Raw genomic sequence first — 18547 nt, 5'->3', positions numbered from 1 at the left:
GAGGCTCTCTGTAGAAAATTACTGACAAGAGTATAGCCTAGTCTGGGACCGACCAAGACACAGTATCATGAGTCTGCTGTACATCAGACAAACAGGCATTTTGAAGAAATATTATTTGTCATGTTTCTGAGGAAAATTAAAACCACGTGTGTGTCCTCCTTCAAAACATCTTCCATAATTTCCTCACGGTTTCTTTTCTACCAACAGGTTCTTCTAGCCTAAACATTTCAGGAAATGCTTAACCGTTAGAGGGCTGGGAGGCCCTGACCAGCACCATCAGAAGCCCTTTTTGCCATGGCAGAGACAGGAGGATTTGTTTGGCAGAGCCTAGCACCTCTGCCTAGTGGACGAGTTTATCACTCCCTCGTGGAGGCCCGGGGGCAACTATATGTGGTTGGGGGGTGTGACGAAAGTGGCAATCCAGTCAATTCCTTGGAAGTGTACACACCTGAGGCAGAACAATGGATCAGCCTACCACCCTTGCCCACGGCTCGTGCTGGCGCAGCCACAGCTGTGCTAGGCAAGCTGCTACTAGTAGTTGGTGGAGTCGGGGAGGACCAGCGTCCTCTAAAGGTTGTTGACGTATACAACACAGAAGAAGGAAAGTGGAGAAAAAGGAGTTCGCTGAGAGAAGCAGCAATGGGCATTTCCATGACAGTGAAAGGTAAGTAACCAGCGAAGCTTAGAACTTGCTCTGATACCAGAAGGTCTCTGAATTCATGTGTCAGAAATTTTAGTTTCCATTCCAGTTTTACAAATGTTGAAATCTAATTCGCAGTGTTAACTGGGGTTAACTGGGTGTCTAAAACAATTAAAGCAAAAAAGATTTGGTTGTACTAAGTTACAAATTTCCTTACCTTGTCAAAAGCATCTGATTGTGGAAAATGTCCAATACTGATATGATGAGAGGCACCTAGGTCTGCTACCCATAACAGAAATGCATTTTTATTAAAATGGTTGTCTTTTTATATGTAACAAACATGGGAGAAATAATTAAAGGGTGAATAGAAAATAGGAAATAGATTATACCCTTTTCTAGCCACTCTAACATCCTGTGAGTAGGGCTTTTGCTACCAACTTCTAAAATCAAGTTCAAGAGGCCACTCCACCCTGGGGTTACCTCCAGGATCAGGAAAGCCCTATTGAGCCATCTCAAAGCCCATACTGTTGAATCTAGATGTCCCCTTCAGGTTTTCCTGTCTTGGACCTGATGATGCTGGGATAGATTCTGCCATCCCACAACACTGAATTGGAATGTGCAGGTTTCAAAAATGAATGTTTTAAGTGCTAAAGTGGAATATAAGAATGTTCCAAAAGTGGGCTGGTGGCATGTTTATGCTTTCATATTATATGCTATAGACATTTTAATTAAAAAAAAACACTTGACAGATTACCCTGTGCCTTTTTGCCATTTATGCTGCACAGAAGGGAGCTTCTTCTCATCTTCTCAGAGCTTCCCCAGGGTGAGCTTCTAGAATGGCAGCAAAAATACAGCAGCATCAGTCTGTTCAAGTAAATGTCCTACTTTTATACTGTATGCAATAAGGGCATAGACCGCCTGAGGTGAAATGTTGAGTGAATAAAAATATCTGTGCCTAAATAAGAAAGGAATAGTCCCACTGGAGATGATCGTTAAGATGAGGCCTCTAGCTTTGAATGTAAGGCTTAATGGAAAATGTCAGACATGTGGAAGGGCTTGAGGTGCCTGAATATGAATGGCTGACCTCATTACTGCTAACTTCAGAGACCACATCAAGTTGGCTGTGAGTTTAGGAGTCCTCCCATGGTGCACACCTCCTAACCCACTTGCTTTCTGTATGCAGATGGCCGGGCTTTTGCAGTTGGCGGCATGGGTAGAGATCTGTACCCTCAGAGTCTCTTCCAGCAGTATGATCTACGGAAAGATGTGTGGGTCATGCTGCCCCCAATGCCCACTCCACGGTATGCTGCCACAAGCTTTGTAAATGGATCCAAAATCTATGTCATTGGTGAGTACCTAAACTGTTTTATTTCAGTTCCTCATAGTCATAATTATGATTAGTATTCTGATTCCCCTATGTTAGCTAGAACAGGAACAGATGAGGGGAGTCTATTAATGTTAGAAAAACCCAAAGGCATTCATTTTTGATCAGTCATCTTACATAGTGTCTTCTGCTTAGTCTAGCCTGCAGATCTTATTTGTTTTGACCATACTCCTTTTAAGTAAATCTAAACTTTGAACCATTCTGAACAAGAAAATACATTTTGTTCCACATATTAAGGATGGATGGATCGCAAGTCCACAGACCCATGGGCCAGACGAGAATTGGACTCCTATCCTCCAATCCTGTTGCCAGCCAGAATATACCTACAGACATGTCAAATAAAATTGCATTATTCATCCCAATGTTGATATTTAATTGTCTTCAGATAGATAGTTAGATACTTTATTAATCTCAAGTGGAAATTCACATACTCCAGAAGCAACATACTGATAAAAAACAATATTAAATTATAAAGTGATAAAAATGCAGGTATAACAGACAATAACATTGTATAATGTTAACATTTAGAGGTGGAACTGAAGAGTTGCATAGTGTAGGGGAGGAACGATCTCCTCACTCTGTGATTGGAGGAGGACAGTGACAGAAGCTGCTCCTCTGTCTGGAGATGATCCTGTTCAGTGGATGCAGTGGATTCTCCATGATTGACAGGAGCCTGCTCAGCATGTGTTACTCTGCCACGGATGTCAAACTGTCCAGCTCTGTGCCTACAGTAGAGCCTGTCTTCCTCACCAGTTTGTCCAGGCGTGAGGCATCCCTCTTCTTTTTGCTGTCTCCCCAGCACATCAACACATAGAAGAGGGTGCTTGCAACAACCGTCTGATAGAACATCTACAGCATCTTATTGCAGATGTTGAAAGATGCCAGCCTTCTAAGGAAGTATAGTCAGCTCTGTCCTCTCTTGCACAGAGCATCAGTATTGGCAGTTCAGTCCAATTTATCATCCAGCTGCACTCCCAGATATTTATAGGTCTGCACCCTCTGCACACAGTCACCTCTGATGATCACGGGGTCCATGAGGGGCATGGGCCTCCTAAAATCCACCACTAGCTCCTTGGTTTTGCTGGTGTTCAGTTGTAGTTGGTTTGTGTAGCACCATTTAACAAAGTCCTTGATCAGGTTCCTATACTCCTCCTTCTGCCCACTCCTGATGCAGCCCACGATAGCAGTGTCATCAACGAACTTTTGCACGTGGCAGGACTCCAAGTTGTATTGGAAGTCTGATGTATATAGGCTGAACAGGACCAGAGAAAGTACAGTCCCCTGCGGAGCTCCTGTGTTGCTGACCACAATGTCAGACCTGCAGTTCCCAAGACGCACATACTGAGGTCTGTCTGTAAGATAGTCCAAAATCCATGCCACCAGGTATTAATCTACTCCCATCTCTGTCAGCTTGTCCCTAAGGAGCAGAGGCTGGATGGTGTTGAAGGCGCTAGAGAAGTCCAGAAACATAATTCTTACAGCACCACTGCCTCTGTCCAAGTGGGAGAGGGATCGGTGTAGTATATAGATGATGGCATCCTCCACTCCCACCTACTCCTGGTAAGCGAACTGCAGAGGGTCAAGGGCGTGACGGACCTGTGGCCTCTGGTGGTGAAGCAGCAGCCCCTCCATGGTCTTCATCACATGTGACATGGGATATGAAACCTAATCTAATATCTTTGTTATACTAGCTGAACAGATCGCATCTACTACATTATTTTCACAACGATAATTTGTGTTGAGATCAGTTTTTATGCTTAAACAGTGCTATGGGAATGGACTTTTAACTCTTGTGTGGTAAGATGTTTTACATTTTATATTCTATACATAATTTCATATGTAAAAAACAGGCATATACCTCTGTGGTGTTTGAGAATGTGTTAGAACAATGTAGAATGTCATAAATAGTGCCATTTACTATGCTTGTTGTACTGACCACAAAACCATTCAAGACTAGAGAAATAGGAACTTGAAGCCTTAATAAGCAGCTAAATTAGCACACACTGCAAGACAGACATTTTGCTCCAGCACAGGAGCAGAAGTTGAACACTGATTGATAAAAGGTTGTGTCTGCCCTATTTTGGTCCAGAGGTTTGTGAACAGAGCACCAAAAGGGAGATGTCCCCTAAACTACAACACATCATTGGTCTAAAAGACAGAGTAAGGAGGAGCAAAGCATATTCAAATATGGAAGCATACCAGAAGTCACTTATCTGTGCCCTTCCATCAATATCCATCTAGAGACCATGCCAGATCAGACCTATCAGCTAAGAAGAATGAAAGAGCCACCTGATATCTAAGGCACATCCATCAAGGTTGTACGGGTAACACCGTTACATTTTCTATAACTCTGTGATGGTCAGTGTGATCCCACGCTAGGAAAGTAACACCACTTCAGGAGAGGCCCACCAAACCTAATGTAACTTAGAAGGGACGTTCAGTTATGGGATGCACTTTCATACTGCAGGAGGTAATAGCAGGGAAGAGAGAATAAAGACAAAAGTGAATGCCATTATGAACAAAGCTCTACATCCTCTTTCTGACACACTAATATTGAGTTCTTTTAGCCAATATATTACTCAGCAGAAGTGTGTCAAGAAACACTACTGGGGTCTCCAATGGCAATACACCTTTATAATGCTTCGGTGTGACTGTAACTGCTCTTTGTATTTTTAGCCAAGTCAAAAGTGTTTCTATCTTTTAGTAATTGTGGCATGAATTTGAGGGATTGACCTTCAGTAAAAAGTTAAATACTTCCCTTCGAACAAAAAAGATCTATATCTATCTATCTATCTATCTATCTATCTATCTATCTATCTATCTATCTATCTTCTGTATCTTTGTTTTGCTTCTGCTTTTGGCACATTAAGAATTTTAGCATAGAAAATCTTATTTTATATTGAGTGAATAAAAGAAAAAACTTTTGAACCCCTTCCCTATTGTTTCAGTCACTGCCAAAGCTCTTGGCCAGAGGTGAGGGTGGGAACTTAGATCAACCAGTAAATTAAGAGCTTTGTCTTTCTGCTCAACTCTCTTCTCACCATGACTGACTGGTATGGCATCCATATGACTGATGATACTCCTATCCACCTGTCACTCTTCCATTCTCTACTTCTCTCACTCATGAACAAGACCCCGAGATACTTAAGCTCCTTCCCTTGAAGCATCACTTCATCACCAATCTGGGGACGGGCACTCCACCCTTTTTCCAGCTGATAGTATCATTAACGTCCAAAATGTTTGTCAATTCATTCTTTATGGCCCTTGCATACAGCAATTTCAAACTTCTAGTTGTTTTAGTTTTCATGAGGAGGGCCCCCCTAACCTTTGGTGCTAACAGGCCCATTCATGGCTATACATGTGACGTTATTGTTGGAAATTACCTCATCCTTCTTCCGCAGGAGGCCGCCAGTGCAAGCGCTCGGTCAATGCATTTGAGACTTTTGACACTGAGACTCGCTCTTGGACTGCTCTTCCCAGCATGCCCTGCAGACGGGCTTATGCAGGCCTGGTGAGGGATACTCAGGAGAATCTGTATTGCCTGGGAGGACTCCGTCAAGGAGGTGTACACCAGCGACCAAAATTTACCAAGAATGTGAACATCTTCAATATCCAGCAAGGTGAGTGGCTGCTGGAAACACTCTAGGATGAAGTGGAAAATATTTTAGTGAAATGATCAATATATCAATTGTTATTGCACACTTCACATTTTAGTGATCCAGTGGTTACTATTTCTATCTTACAGTTCCAGATTATGAGATGTCTCTAAATCTGGATTCCTCTTACATCTCACAAACCTCTCATTTTGCTTGACTAGAAAGGCTAAGCAGGTCTTCTGTACCAGTGTTTAGTTTGCTGCTTCACAGCTCCAGGCATTTGTTGGGCCTTTGAGCAAGGTCCTTAACCTGCAATTGCTTTGTCCTGGGTATGACGTTAATGAGCATCTAGCCTTGCAAGCAGGTCCTCCAACTTACAGGGAAAATTTGAGGGTTCGTAGAAGGATTGGCACTCCAGCCACCATAAAAAAAACCTCACACTATTCCATTGTGGTGCTGAGGTATCACCTGCTGCACTCGGATCACAATCCAGATGGTTTGTCGTGTGGTGGGTGCGGCAACGTGCTATCAGAAAATTCTCCTAACCTCTTTCCTTAAATGATATCTTATAGTAAACCACATAAAATTACATAGCAGTGTTTAGTATTGCTGCTTCCCAGCTGCTGACATCTGAGTTCACATCCCAACCTGGTCAATATCCGTGTGGAGTCTGCACATTCTCTCTTTGTCTCATACCCTAGTAGTCATCTCAGACCCCACAACCCTTGTGTTAGATTGACCCTTTGCTAAATTGACCGTTTGTGTGTTTTTACAAAGTGCCCATGCATATAAATCCAGAATTTTTCGTAGTAGAAAACCTCATAAAATCTATGCATGTTGCTAGGTACTGGGTGGTTCAGTGGTTCTTATTTCTGCCTCAAAGCTCCAGGAGATCTGGTTCAGATCCCAGCATAGCAGTTTTCTGTTTGACACCTGTATGTTCTTCCTTCATCTTTTTTGGATTTTTGTTTGGGTAGCCTGGACTCATAAACCCCAAAGAAGTAGAAGAAGTTAGGTCAGATGGTCACCTTAGACTGCCCTGATATGAGTGACACTGGGTATAAACAACGCCATCCTATACTGGATTAAGCAGTTTCCAAACATTTGGCTGAATAAATAAATATTTGTGTAATGAAATAAAAAATGCTAAAAACACAAAGAAACTGCAACTAGAAGTGTGAAGATATGCAATGCTAAATATATTTCACAAATAATTTCTTGTTGAGGGTGGCACAACAGCATTAGAGTTAACACTGCTGGTGCATGGACCGCATATCTTTGGTTCAAATCGGATTTTGGGCCATTTGTACATCCATGTCTGTCTGAATTTTTCTTTGGATTCTCTGTTTTTTTCCCAGCATATTTCAAAGACGTATAGGTTAGGTATATTGGTGAAACTAAATTGACCCCATGTGCGAGTGAGTGAATCATGGAATGTCCTGGCATGCTGACCAGTGTTGCTTCCTGCCTTTTGCCCAGCACTGCCAGGACAGGCTTTACCTAACCCCAGTGCAGAATTTGATTAAGATGGATGGAGAATGTCATTTATATTAGGGTCAATCATAAATGTCTCATAATTGTGACTTTATAGTGTCACTGGTATGGGACAACTAGAATCAGCTGCCATGATTCTTGGGCTTTTAGATAAGTTATTCTCATTCTTGCTTATTCTTTTCTTTTTTCCATCTTTACTCTTTATTCCTCTTTTATATTTAATCTCTTTGTAGGACTATGGTTGAAGGGGGAGCGTTCTGTGTCAATGAAAACCAAGAGAGCGGATTTTGCAGCAGGTTTCCTAAATGGAAGAATCATTGTGGCCGGGGGTCTTGGTAAGAGCTGTTAACAAGGTAACCATTAACAGAAATTCAGCATTATCCATGTTGGAAAATGTAATTAGCTCTACATCAGTTGTTCTGGTTGCAATGCTGGCACATGGTTAGCACTACTGCATCACCACTTCAAAGTCCTCGGCTCAATGGTTTGTGCAGAGCTCCCAATGACTGCCAGAAGTTGACAGCTATGAATCTGCCTTGTGTAACTGAATGTAGGCATGTTGTGAATTGGTGGCTCATTCAAAGTTGGCTCTTAGTAGTGGCTTTTGTCAACTTCAATCCCACTACTGGTTGCGTGTATACTGTGTATACATATGTGTATATATATATATATATATATTGTAACAAAGGTGCTATATATGCACCTGACCCAACACAGATTCACATGGAGGCACGTGTAAAATAAATAAACTTTTTATTTTTCTTCAGCTGGAGGGCACATCTTCCCCGTGTCCCCCAGCCACAACACAGTCCCAAACGACCAACACACAAAAAGCAAATCACTCTTCTCTCTGGTACCACCACTCCTCCCAGGCAACCTTGTCCTCCTCCACCCGACTCTGGCCCTGAGTGGTGGTTACTGGCCCCTTTTATTGGTCACCCGGAAGTGCTCCAGGTGTTTGATTGCTGACATCCTGGCTGCACTTCCGGGTGTGACAAAACTAACGCCCAGAAGGGTCCAGCGGCTCTTGCTGCAGCACCCCCTGGCAGCACCTGCGGAATCCAACAGGGCTATGGAGAACTCCATCCTCCATGCATCCCTGCGGTAGCCTGAGGCACCGCTCCAACCCAGGGGGGCGGCCATCCAGGGCCTAGGGGGCAGGTATTGCATTGTCCAGGGCTGCTCCCCCGAATATATACTGAAGAGTCGTCGCAGCCGGGCATGGGACCCGCCGTCCACTATATATATATATATATATATATATATATATATATTTACAGTGGAACCTCGGTATACGTCTGCTTTGGAATAAGTCCAACTTGGTATATGTCCTGTTTGGACACGAAAAATTTTGCTTAGTATACAACCTTTGTTTGGAATAGGACTCGCGTCAGTGCGCCAGTTGCTAGCATTCAGTGAACAACCCGCGCTATAACTCTCTGTCAGTTTTCACGTGTGTGGTATAGTGGGTCCACAGCTCCTGTCAAAGGCCAGCTTTAAAATAAATAATCACCGCTCGCGGCTTGGTGAGGGGGCGTGGTGGTTATGTGGCTGAAGGTTCTCAGGACGATTCGCGATGTGGGCGTTTCCCACCTAAGTGCACAAGTGAGAGACCATCCGCATTCGTGATTGTTCCTGGGGCTGCTTATCTTGATAAATAGAAACGGGAGTCAGCTAGAAGGGGAGGAAAAAGAGAGAATGGACAGGAGGTTGCACGCGAGCGAGCAAGCGAGAGAGAAAGAGAGTGAGAGAGAGAGAGAGCGCGCGCATGAAGTAGTTGAAGTAGGCAAAATGAAGGTCAGCTGCAATTAGGGCGACTCTCGTGTTGGGAAGCAGGGGGGCCTCCAAGTAAAAAGGCACCAGGCTTCTTCTTGTTTTGTTTTTTTTTTAAAGAATGCTTCCTGCTCTATTTTAACCTCGTTGTTTTTAAGAAGACTTTTTTCTATTGTTTTTAACCTCCACATTTCACTTCTGATTTTATGGATTATTTATTGGAACTTTGGAGGCTGCACTTTAATTTGAACACCTTGTTTTGTTAATTGTTTTAATAAAAGCACTTTGCACTTTTTCACCATCCCCTTGCTTTGTTGTTACCGATGAGGTTAGCAGTGAGGCACATTACCGACGGTGTAGGGTTCAAGGGCTCCCCGACAACAAATGGGAGCATACAGCAAACCCGCATTGTCATAATGTGATTTTGTGTTTTTTCACGTAAATTTGAATTGATTGTTGAAAAGTATGAAGGTGGCATGCATATCCGGGACATGGCTGTTGCATACCGTTTGCCGAGAACGACGGTATCTACGATTGTGAAAAACAAAGACGTTATTAAAAAGTAAAGTGAGGTTAAGTTTTCATTTATTTCATCTAATTGCTTTTGTATTTATGTATTTCAGTGTTATATATATATATATATATCCATCAATGTCCTATTGTTAATATCCATTAACAACAAATTTGTTAGAGTTGTAGTGTTGAACTTTTCCCAGTATTTCATCCGAAATATTATAACTGTCTCCCCAAGGACCATTTCATGGGGCATGGTGTGTATATATATATATATATATATATATATATATATATATATATATATATATATATATATATATATATATATATATATATATATATATCCATCAATGTCCTAAATATTCTTTTACAGTGTTGAACTTTTCCGATATATAACTGTCTCCCGTCCATATATATATATATATATATATATATATATATATATATATATATATATATACACAGTGATCCCTTGCTATATCGCGCTTTGACTAATCTAATCGCATATCGAAATATATATCACAGATTTTTTGCTGGTTTCTGCAGGACAATGGGTCTTTTAATTTATGGTACATGCTTCCTCAGTTGGTTTGCCTAGTTGATTTCATACAAGGGACGCTATTGGCGGATGGCTGAGAAGCTATCCAATCAGAGCATGTATTACGTATTAAATAAAACTCCTCAATGATATAAGAGATGCTTCCCTCGCGGTGCTTCACATACTTAAAAGCCTGAACAGCACCTATTGATTTTTGATTGTTTGCTTTTCTCTCTCTCTCTCTCTCTCTAACATTCTCTGCTCCTGACGGAGGGGCTGTTTGCACAATGGCCTAGAGGATACGGACACTCCTCTGAAAAATGCTGAAAGACTACCTTCACATTGCTCCCTTTTGCGGCTGCTTTGTCGCGTTGTGCTTCACATGCTTAAAAGCCCGAACAGCACCTCTCTCTCTCTAACATTCTCTGCTCCTGACGCACACTCCTTTGAAGAGGAAGATATGTTTGTATTCTTTTAATTGTGAGACGGAACTGTCATCTCTGTCTTGTCATGGAGCACAGGTTAAACTTTTGAAAAAGAGACAAATGTTTGTTTGCAGTTTTTTAAAGTCCCTGTCTCTACAACCTCCTGTGCTTCTATGCAAATCTGTGACTCAAGCATGACAATATAAAAATAACAATATAAACGTATGGTTTTTACTTCACAGATTTTCACCTTTCGCGGGGGGTTCTGGAACACAACCCCCGCGATCGAGGAGGGATCACTGTATATATCATGTTTCCCCTAAAATAAGGCCGGGTCTTATATTCATTTTTGCTCCAAAAGATGCACTAGGGCTTATTTTCGGAGGATACATTATATTTATTTATGTACAATATACATTTATCCAATTACAGTCACGTCATCTTCTTCTGGAATATCGTCATAACTCTTCACATTCAAACCCTGAATTTCATGCTACTCCAGCCGCTTTTAGGTTCCTCCATGGTCGAGGTGCGTGCTTCGATGCTTGATGAATGGTTCCATGTGGTGAAGCAAAATGCCGACACAGAAATGTTTTCATGGTGCTTTTATATTCAAGTGTTGCATATTCCCGATTGTAATGATACGATACATTTTAAAATTCTCACATACCATCTTCTGTGCCGTCTTTTTTTTTACACCTTTACAATACCATCAGAATGTACAGTGGCGTATTTAAGCCACAGAGAAAAAAATAAGGACATAATAAAAATGTCTATTTTGTGATTAAAGCGGAAATTTTGGCTTTAACCTCGAAATGTCCACTTTAGCCTCGTGGTTTACTTTATCATTAAAGCAGACCGTCGTAAACGTCATCTTAAAACCGACCCAGTTGTTGACAGCAGCGGCAAGCAGCATCGCCACACAGAACACATTACATTTATAATATTCTAGCTCTCTGCACATTTAGAATTCTTAGATTTATACTTGATATCACTTGCATGATGAAATGCATTAAAAATATGTATTTTACATTTTACAGATAAATCGTTAACTTTGTCTAAATAATAAATACTGCTAATAGTTACACATATGGGGTGGCATGGTGGCAGAGCGGTAGCGCTGCTGTCTCGCAGGGAGTCACGTCCCTTGTGATCCCTGCCTGTAGTCTGCATGTTTTCCTGGTGGTTTCCACAGTGAGCTCAGTAATCCATCCAAAGACATGAAGGTTTGGGGATTTGGTGAAGCTACAATGATGCCAGTGTTTGTGTGTGTGCACTTGTGTTCACCTTGTGATGAGCTGATGCCCTGTCCAGAGATTTTGTTTTTGTGTTGCGCCGATGCTGCTGGAATGGGTGCATCCCCGAATTGATGGATATATGCATTAAACATCCTTTTCAGAGATATTGTGGCAGGGTGTCCTCGAAATTTAATGGATGTTTTGGGCACACGCGTCGCATCGCGTGGAGTATAAACCTGGCCTTAGGCGCCTAACTTTTCAGCTGACAATCTTGACTAGGGCTTATATTACAGAGCAGCCTGAAAATCATGCTAGGGCTTATTTTCAGAGTAGGTCCTATTTTTGGGGAAACACGGTATATATATATAGTACTACAGGTCAAAAGTTTTAGAGCCCACCCATTTTCTCAGTTCTTAAAGTTCTGAAAGTTAAGCCGTTCAAGTGCAGTGAATAATCTGAAATGGTACTAAGGTAAGCAGCATACTGCCCGAAGTTAAATAAAATATGTTCAGGTCACCAAAAACTGAAATTATCTGAGTTATGCAAAAATGGCCTTTTTCAAAGAACAAGTAGTAGGTTAACATTTTATCGCTTTTCTGTAGCAATGTAAGCTAATTAAGCCTTGAAAGTTGATGCAAACAATTCCTACAGGTGTCCTAACTTTTGTGGATTACTTACAAGTCATCTGTCTAATAGGATTGTTGGAATAAACTGTGTCGCTCCACCCTCTGAAGCAATATTTGTATAATATTGCACTATATATTGCTGTCATAATGGCAAGAAAAGGCATTTTAACAAGGGAAGACAGACAGACCATTATAACTCTTAAAAATGTTTGTCTTTCCATAGAAGAAATTGCAAAGAAAGGCCAATGTATCAATGAGTACAGAATCCTTCACTATCAAAAGGAATTTGAAAACTCTGACAAGAACACATCTGGAAGACCCAAAGCCATGCATGAATCATAAAACAAGTTTCTATTACCACTCATGACACCTCTCATAAAATATCTTGTATGCAGGTGACATTCTTCGCCATGTACTTAGCCTGTTAAATTCCTTTCAGAGTTTACTGGGCTGCAAAATCAATTGCTTCAAATCTCCTAACTGAACTCCTTTTGTAAATTTGTGAATCTTAATAAAAATGGATCAGTAGATGAAACATAGATTCAATCTAGCAAGGTCTGTTAATTAGAAAAATCAAAACAAATCTGTTGTCATGCCGCAGCACATTCAAAATTTAAAGTCAAAAGAAAACAAAGATTTATGTCATAACTGTTATGAATCTGTGTAGATGTTTGTTATTACTGTTTTCAATTATTTACAAAGATAATAGTGCCATTTCTGTTGCAGATTAGTATTTTTTATGGGCGACACCATGGACGTTGAGTTGCTGTATTTACGTTGCAGAGCACTTCTCTGGAAACACTGTAATTAACATAATCAATATAATATGTAGTTTGCGGATACCTAAATACAAAACACTGTACACATTCTCTTTTCTATTCTAACTTTGTAATTCCTGACTTTTGCCTTGATACTGTTCCCTACGATTTCTTGATTAGTGATTAAACTTAGTTGTAAAATAGAATGCTTTTCTAGCTTCAGTTTCCTACTTGTGTTATGTTTTCTTTCCTTGTCATCCCTATAAACCTTGGTAGCCTTTTCTATAAGGCTTTAACAGTTACCAGAAAGTCTTACAAATAAAAAAAACATTTCTTAAGAGTTTTATCCACAAGCTAGGGTAAGTGGGAAGTCCCTGCTCTGACCTTTATACCAACTGTCCTCTGATGCCATGCGCTAAGCACATCCAGTCATCTGAACCTAGCAAACGTTCTAATTACGAAAACAAAATGGTATTGTGGGGTTACATTCAAGTGTTTTAATATCTATAAATAAATGTTTTCATGAAAGCCTGTTAATCAAAAATAAGGTTATGCTCACATCTTGGAGGGGAAAATCGAGAAAATGCATGTTGTGACAGTAGGGGGTGCTGTCTCTCCTCCACACTCGCAGACAACACTTTCAGACACCAGGTAAAAGTCCCAGAAATGATTTTATTTTTCCAATAATGCGCACAAAGCACCTCCACCACCACAATACTCAATAATACTACAGTAACAATAATCCAAACAATAATCAATAGTACAATAAATCCTCTCCACCCAGCAGCTCTATCACACTCCCTCCCAACTCCGGCTCAGTCTGCTGGGTTTCCCACAGTCCTTTATATAGTTCATGACCCGGAAGTGCTTCTGTCCTTCAGTCCATGTGAATCCATAGCACTTCCAGGTCAGATGAAATCTTCTCCTTTTCTCCAGCCCGGAATGACTTTGCTTTTTCCTGTGACTAGGAAGTACTTCTGAGATATAATAGAAACACTCATGCCTCCTTGCAGCGTCCCCTGGCGGCCCCCACGGTATCCAGCAGGGTTGTGAAGCTAAACTCCATTGTCCATGCTGTCCTGCGGGAAATCGGGGCACCTCCATGTTGCAGGGAGGACTCCATCTATCGGCGTGGGGGTGTTGGCCGGGATAAACTGCCGGACATCTCTCACAATGTAAATAACTGAAAACAAAACCAAACCATAACACTTTGTAGTAATCAAGCTTTTCTGTCTTTTATCCCCATGGTGAAATCTATTAAATATTTAGGAAATGATATCTCGCCCTTAATTCAGGACACAGTAACTTCAAACTATCACCATATACTTAATAGCATCAAAGAATTATCTTTCTTCTTGGATTCCTGTCACTTTATCCTTCAACTTAAGAGTAGCTATTATTAAAATGAACACAGTCCAATGTTTTCATTTCATTAGTGCTCTGCTCCCTCGCTCTCCTTCATTACTACTAAATTGTGGTCAGATGGCAGACACTTGGTTTCTGGGTTTTTATGGAAAAAATATTGGCCGTTAAGCATTCAACTTCGATTCAAGACTTTATTATGGGACACTTGTTTTACGTTCATTTTGGAGGAGGCTGTCTTCCCAAGTTAATCCCACATCTTGGCTTAGCACTGAATCCAATACTGCTATACCAATACTTCCTTTCGCAGGCATAAAATTACGATCTTGGGCTGCCAGATCAGGTTCCTTCATTTTATATGTATTGTGTACATGGTGTAAAGTTGAAAAGCATTTGGATTCATGTTCAAAATAATACAATAATTATTTTGAATTGGTAGCAACCTCATTGGTGGTTTTAAGTCATAAAAACCAGAAGTGATATATGGGAACCGGAAGTGGCCTTCTTCTGATGTCATCCTAGGCACCGGAACTGGAAGTGACGTCATCCTAGGGCCCAAAACCGGACGTGACATCATCCTAGCCACCGGAAACAGAAGTGTCGTCTTCAGTCTTGAGTCAGACAGGTTTTCCCATGGCTGGTCTGTAGTGTGGGGTACAGCCTGGACACAGACAGGTAGACATGATCTTTCTCCACACACGTTTATTTACAATCCTAATTACAGTGCACAACCCAGTGCCGCAGCACCAATCACCCCTTCAAGTCCTGGCCAACACAATGCCTTTTCCGTCTTCAGACCATCTCCACTCCTCTCCTCCGAGTTCCGTCCACTTCCACCCGACTCTCGCCATCAAATGGAGGGAGGTGGCCCCTTTTATGCATGGATGGGCTCCAGGTGCTTCCTGATCAGCCTTTCCCGACACACCCCCGTGTGGCGGAAGCACCAGCTGTGTAGCTGGAAACCCTCCGGATGTCCCTGATCCTCTTCCCCCCAGTACTTCCTGGTGTGGCGAAAGTGCTGAGGTCCAGGGCTCCCAAGACATTGGGGCGCCCCCTGGTGGTGACCATGGGCCCCAACAGGGTTGGGCTTCTAAGCCATCTACCCATGACCCCCAACACAACCAGGGTGGTCGCCCCCTCGTGGTCTGGAGGAGGCTCAAGCCCTCCCCTGGTCCTCCTGGGTGTCCCGGCTGGGTACCACCCAGAGCCGCGTGCCGCAGTACAAATAACAGTAGAAGGTTTCGTGCACCCCGCCACCCCCTGGCCTGGCATGGAATTACCTAAGCTTGTTCCATACAACGTCCTCCTACTCACACGTGCGTGACAGTTTTTAGTAACTTTGGGCTCTCTAAGGTCAGAATTTGCAATTCTTTCTTCCTTCTTTGTCCTGTCTTTGTAGCTTAGGTCTGCTCTTAAGGCTTGTTGTGTTCCGCTATCTTCTCCTCTTCCTTCTTACTCTCTTTTTAATTTCTGCAGCTCTCTGTTTCCTTCCTCAAAATTAGTAGCAATCATATATTCACTTTTGAACAAGGCATTATACTAAATCCTAAAGTATTCACTCAGTTTGTCAGCACAACCTGTCTTCTACACCTCTTATCTCATGGGAATCCGTTTTTAAGAATGTCACTGCTTCCTTGAAAACGCCCAATCACCAGTATATCTAATTTAGGTTTATCATCTGTATTTTTCGTTAAGCCTTACAATTGGCTGAGGACCCTTCTGGCCACTGCTGTGTTACAAATACCCTAAGCACTTTTTTTTTTTTTTTACAAATGTTCTGGGTTTTCCCCCAGTGCATTGTTTTTGGTCTTCCATAATTAACTTTCTATTATTCTACCTCTCTACACTCTTAAAAATAATACTTCTTTATGACATTTTATCATTCTTTTCTGGGTAGTGTGGTTACACGTAGAACCACACTTTCATTTAAGTGGGTTTAGAAAGATCCATTTAAATCTAATTAGAGTTTGCACATGTTGATTCTTTGTGTTTTGAAAAACTTCCTAATATTTACAAGAAACCTGAAATCTTCAATGTATGGTAAGCTACCTTATCAGAACACTAACAGATTAAGGAAACCTGAACTTGGCCTGTGCTATTGTATGCAGCAAGAGTCCTTTGAAAATCATAACCAACTGGTATTTCACAAGTCTGTTACTATTTATTTATCGCTCTTTTACTGTATGGAGCCTGTTACTGATATAAATAAATAAAAGTTCTTTTTGGATGTTTCTTAAGGAAAATTGGTTCCCCTATACCTGATATCGCTCCAAAAAACCACTCTGGCACCTTTATTTCTAAGAGTTCTGCCTCGAGTACTTATTTTACTGTTACCCTCTACTCTTTCTCTCACTTGAATTCATTTATACACTTCTATACAATCGCTGTGAAGAATGCCGTAACCTCTCACTTGAAATCTCAGGATTCTCTTTCTATTTCTTTCTTTCTTTCTCATACTGGAAATCCTCTTTTTTCAGTCTTGTTCATCTCACACTCTCTTGATTAATGACTCTTCTGGTCGTGACTTTGCTAAATGGCATTCTGTAGTGTGCTTGGTCTGATACTGGATGGCTTGCAGTCAGCATCACTCACTTATGCCTTAATGTCTTTGCCTTGGGGCCTGTTATTGTGTTGATAGAGCTTCTCTCATTGGCTTGGCCTGGCATCATTATCTATTGTTCTTAATCATTTCTGTAAAGGACTGAGTAATGATACATGGGTTATTTTATCTTAATATGCAATCCTCGTTTTTAAGTACAATTGCTGATTATTGTTTATGTTTTATTTGTTTTTTGTTTTTAATAAACTTTTCATCCATCCAGCTATATCCTAACTACAGGGTCACGGGGGTCTGCTGGAGCCGATCCCAGCCAATACAGGGTGCAAGGCAGGAAACAAACACTGGGCAGGGCGCCTGCCCACCACAGGGCACACACACACACACACACACTAGGGACAATTTAGGACCACCAATGCACCTAACCTGCATGTCTTTGATCTGTGGGAGCAAACTGGAGGAAACCCACATAGACACGGGGAGAACATGCAAACTCCACGCAGGGAGGACCCAGGAAGCGAACCCGGGTCTCCTAACTGCGAGGCAGCAGCGCTACCACTGTGCCACCATGCCACCTAATAAACATTTGATCACAAAAAAAAAAAAGAAATGAGGCCACACAAAATTTACAAAATGGCAGGTAGGGATCCGAATACCAGAAAACAAAAACCAAACAGAAAGCCAGGAACAAAGTCAGAAAAATGTTGCCAATAATCCTAACACTGATTAACTTATTTCTGGCCCCTAATTGTATTTTGCACAGTTTTTAGTCAAACTCTTTGAGTTAAATACTATTATTTTATATAGGAAAAGGGAATTTACATCACAACATTGCATTACATGGACAGCAACAGCAATGATAAAGATTACAAGGGAGAAGTCCACACTAAATGATCTGTTTTGTTAGAGCAGTGGGTTTAGTTTGCTCTTCAGGAGATAATTTATTTTATGCAGGTGCTCATGTCTGACTGTGTAGATTCAGATTTATGAAACAAATTCTAGAAGATTCTGCAATAATATCTTGGCCCTTTGTGTTATGTTTCAGCCAGGGCGGGGTTTCAAATTCATGTTTTAGGTCAGTTTTGCTCGTGTTTGATTCTTTCATTTAAGTCATATGTTACTTTAGTTGATAATTTGTCATTATTCTTTGTTTGTAATTGTGTTTCTGTATGTAAGTTGCTTGGGTTTTGTTCCATGCGTTTTGTGGGTAGTCCCCCAAAAGGTGGGGGGACCTGTCAGTCACTGCCAGGAACTGCTCTCCACCTTAAAAACCTAAAGGGTCTTCCATAGTTCCTTAGTGGTTCATTACAAATATGCTAGGGAGTTTTGATGAGTTCTGTGTTTTTGCTGTTCCTAGTGCTTATGTGATTTATTGGATTAATTTGACTTTCTGCTCTGTTGTTTTTGTCTTCACCTTGGGATTCTGTTTTTGGACTTTGTTTGCCTTGTATTTTTTAGGAGACCCCATTTTGCCATTTTGCTCTTCAGTGCTTCACAGTATTACAGATCAATTTTTTTTTGTGAAAAATGAAACTTTTTTGATTTTTATGATGTTTTTGTGTTTGCCCATTGAAGAATAATAATAATAATAATAATAAGAAAGAACGGCAGGGTATACAGTATATAGCATTGTACTAAAC

The 18547-nt window shown here is 41.2% G+C and overlaps 1 protein-coding gene across 2 annotated transcripts in view; it reads left to right on the top strand.

Moving 5' to 3' along the window:
- Positions 1–18547, top strand: part of klhdc8a (kelch domain containing 8A) — a 72077-nt gene that overhangs the window by 35492 nt on the left and 18038 nt on the right. The window contains exons 2-5 of one of the 2 annotated variants that reach the window (XM_039748493.1): positions 208–664; positions 1824–1988; positions 5426–5644; positions 7348–7449. In XM_039748493.1, coding sequence (XP_039604427.1) covers positions 295–664; positions 1824–1988; positions 5426–5644; positions 7348–7449 — 856 coding nt within the window. In that variant the 5' untranslated portion in view covers positions 208–294. Of the gene's footprint in view, positions 1–207; positions 665–1823; positions 1989–5425; positions 5645–7347; positions 7468–18547 lie in introns of both variants that reach the window. The other variant, XM_039748494.1, reaches the window with a different exon arrangement.

Source organism: Polypterus senegalus, chromosome 3 (assembly GCF_016835505.1).
Source record: "Polypterus senegalus isolate Bchr_013 chromosome 3, ASM1683550v1, whole genome shotgun sequence".
Lineage (NCBI taxonomy): Eukaryota > Metazoa > Chordata > Cladistia > Polypteriformes > Polypteridae > Polypterus > Polypterus senegalus.
This window is presented reverse-complemented; position numbering and strand designations above follow the sequence as displayed.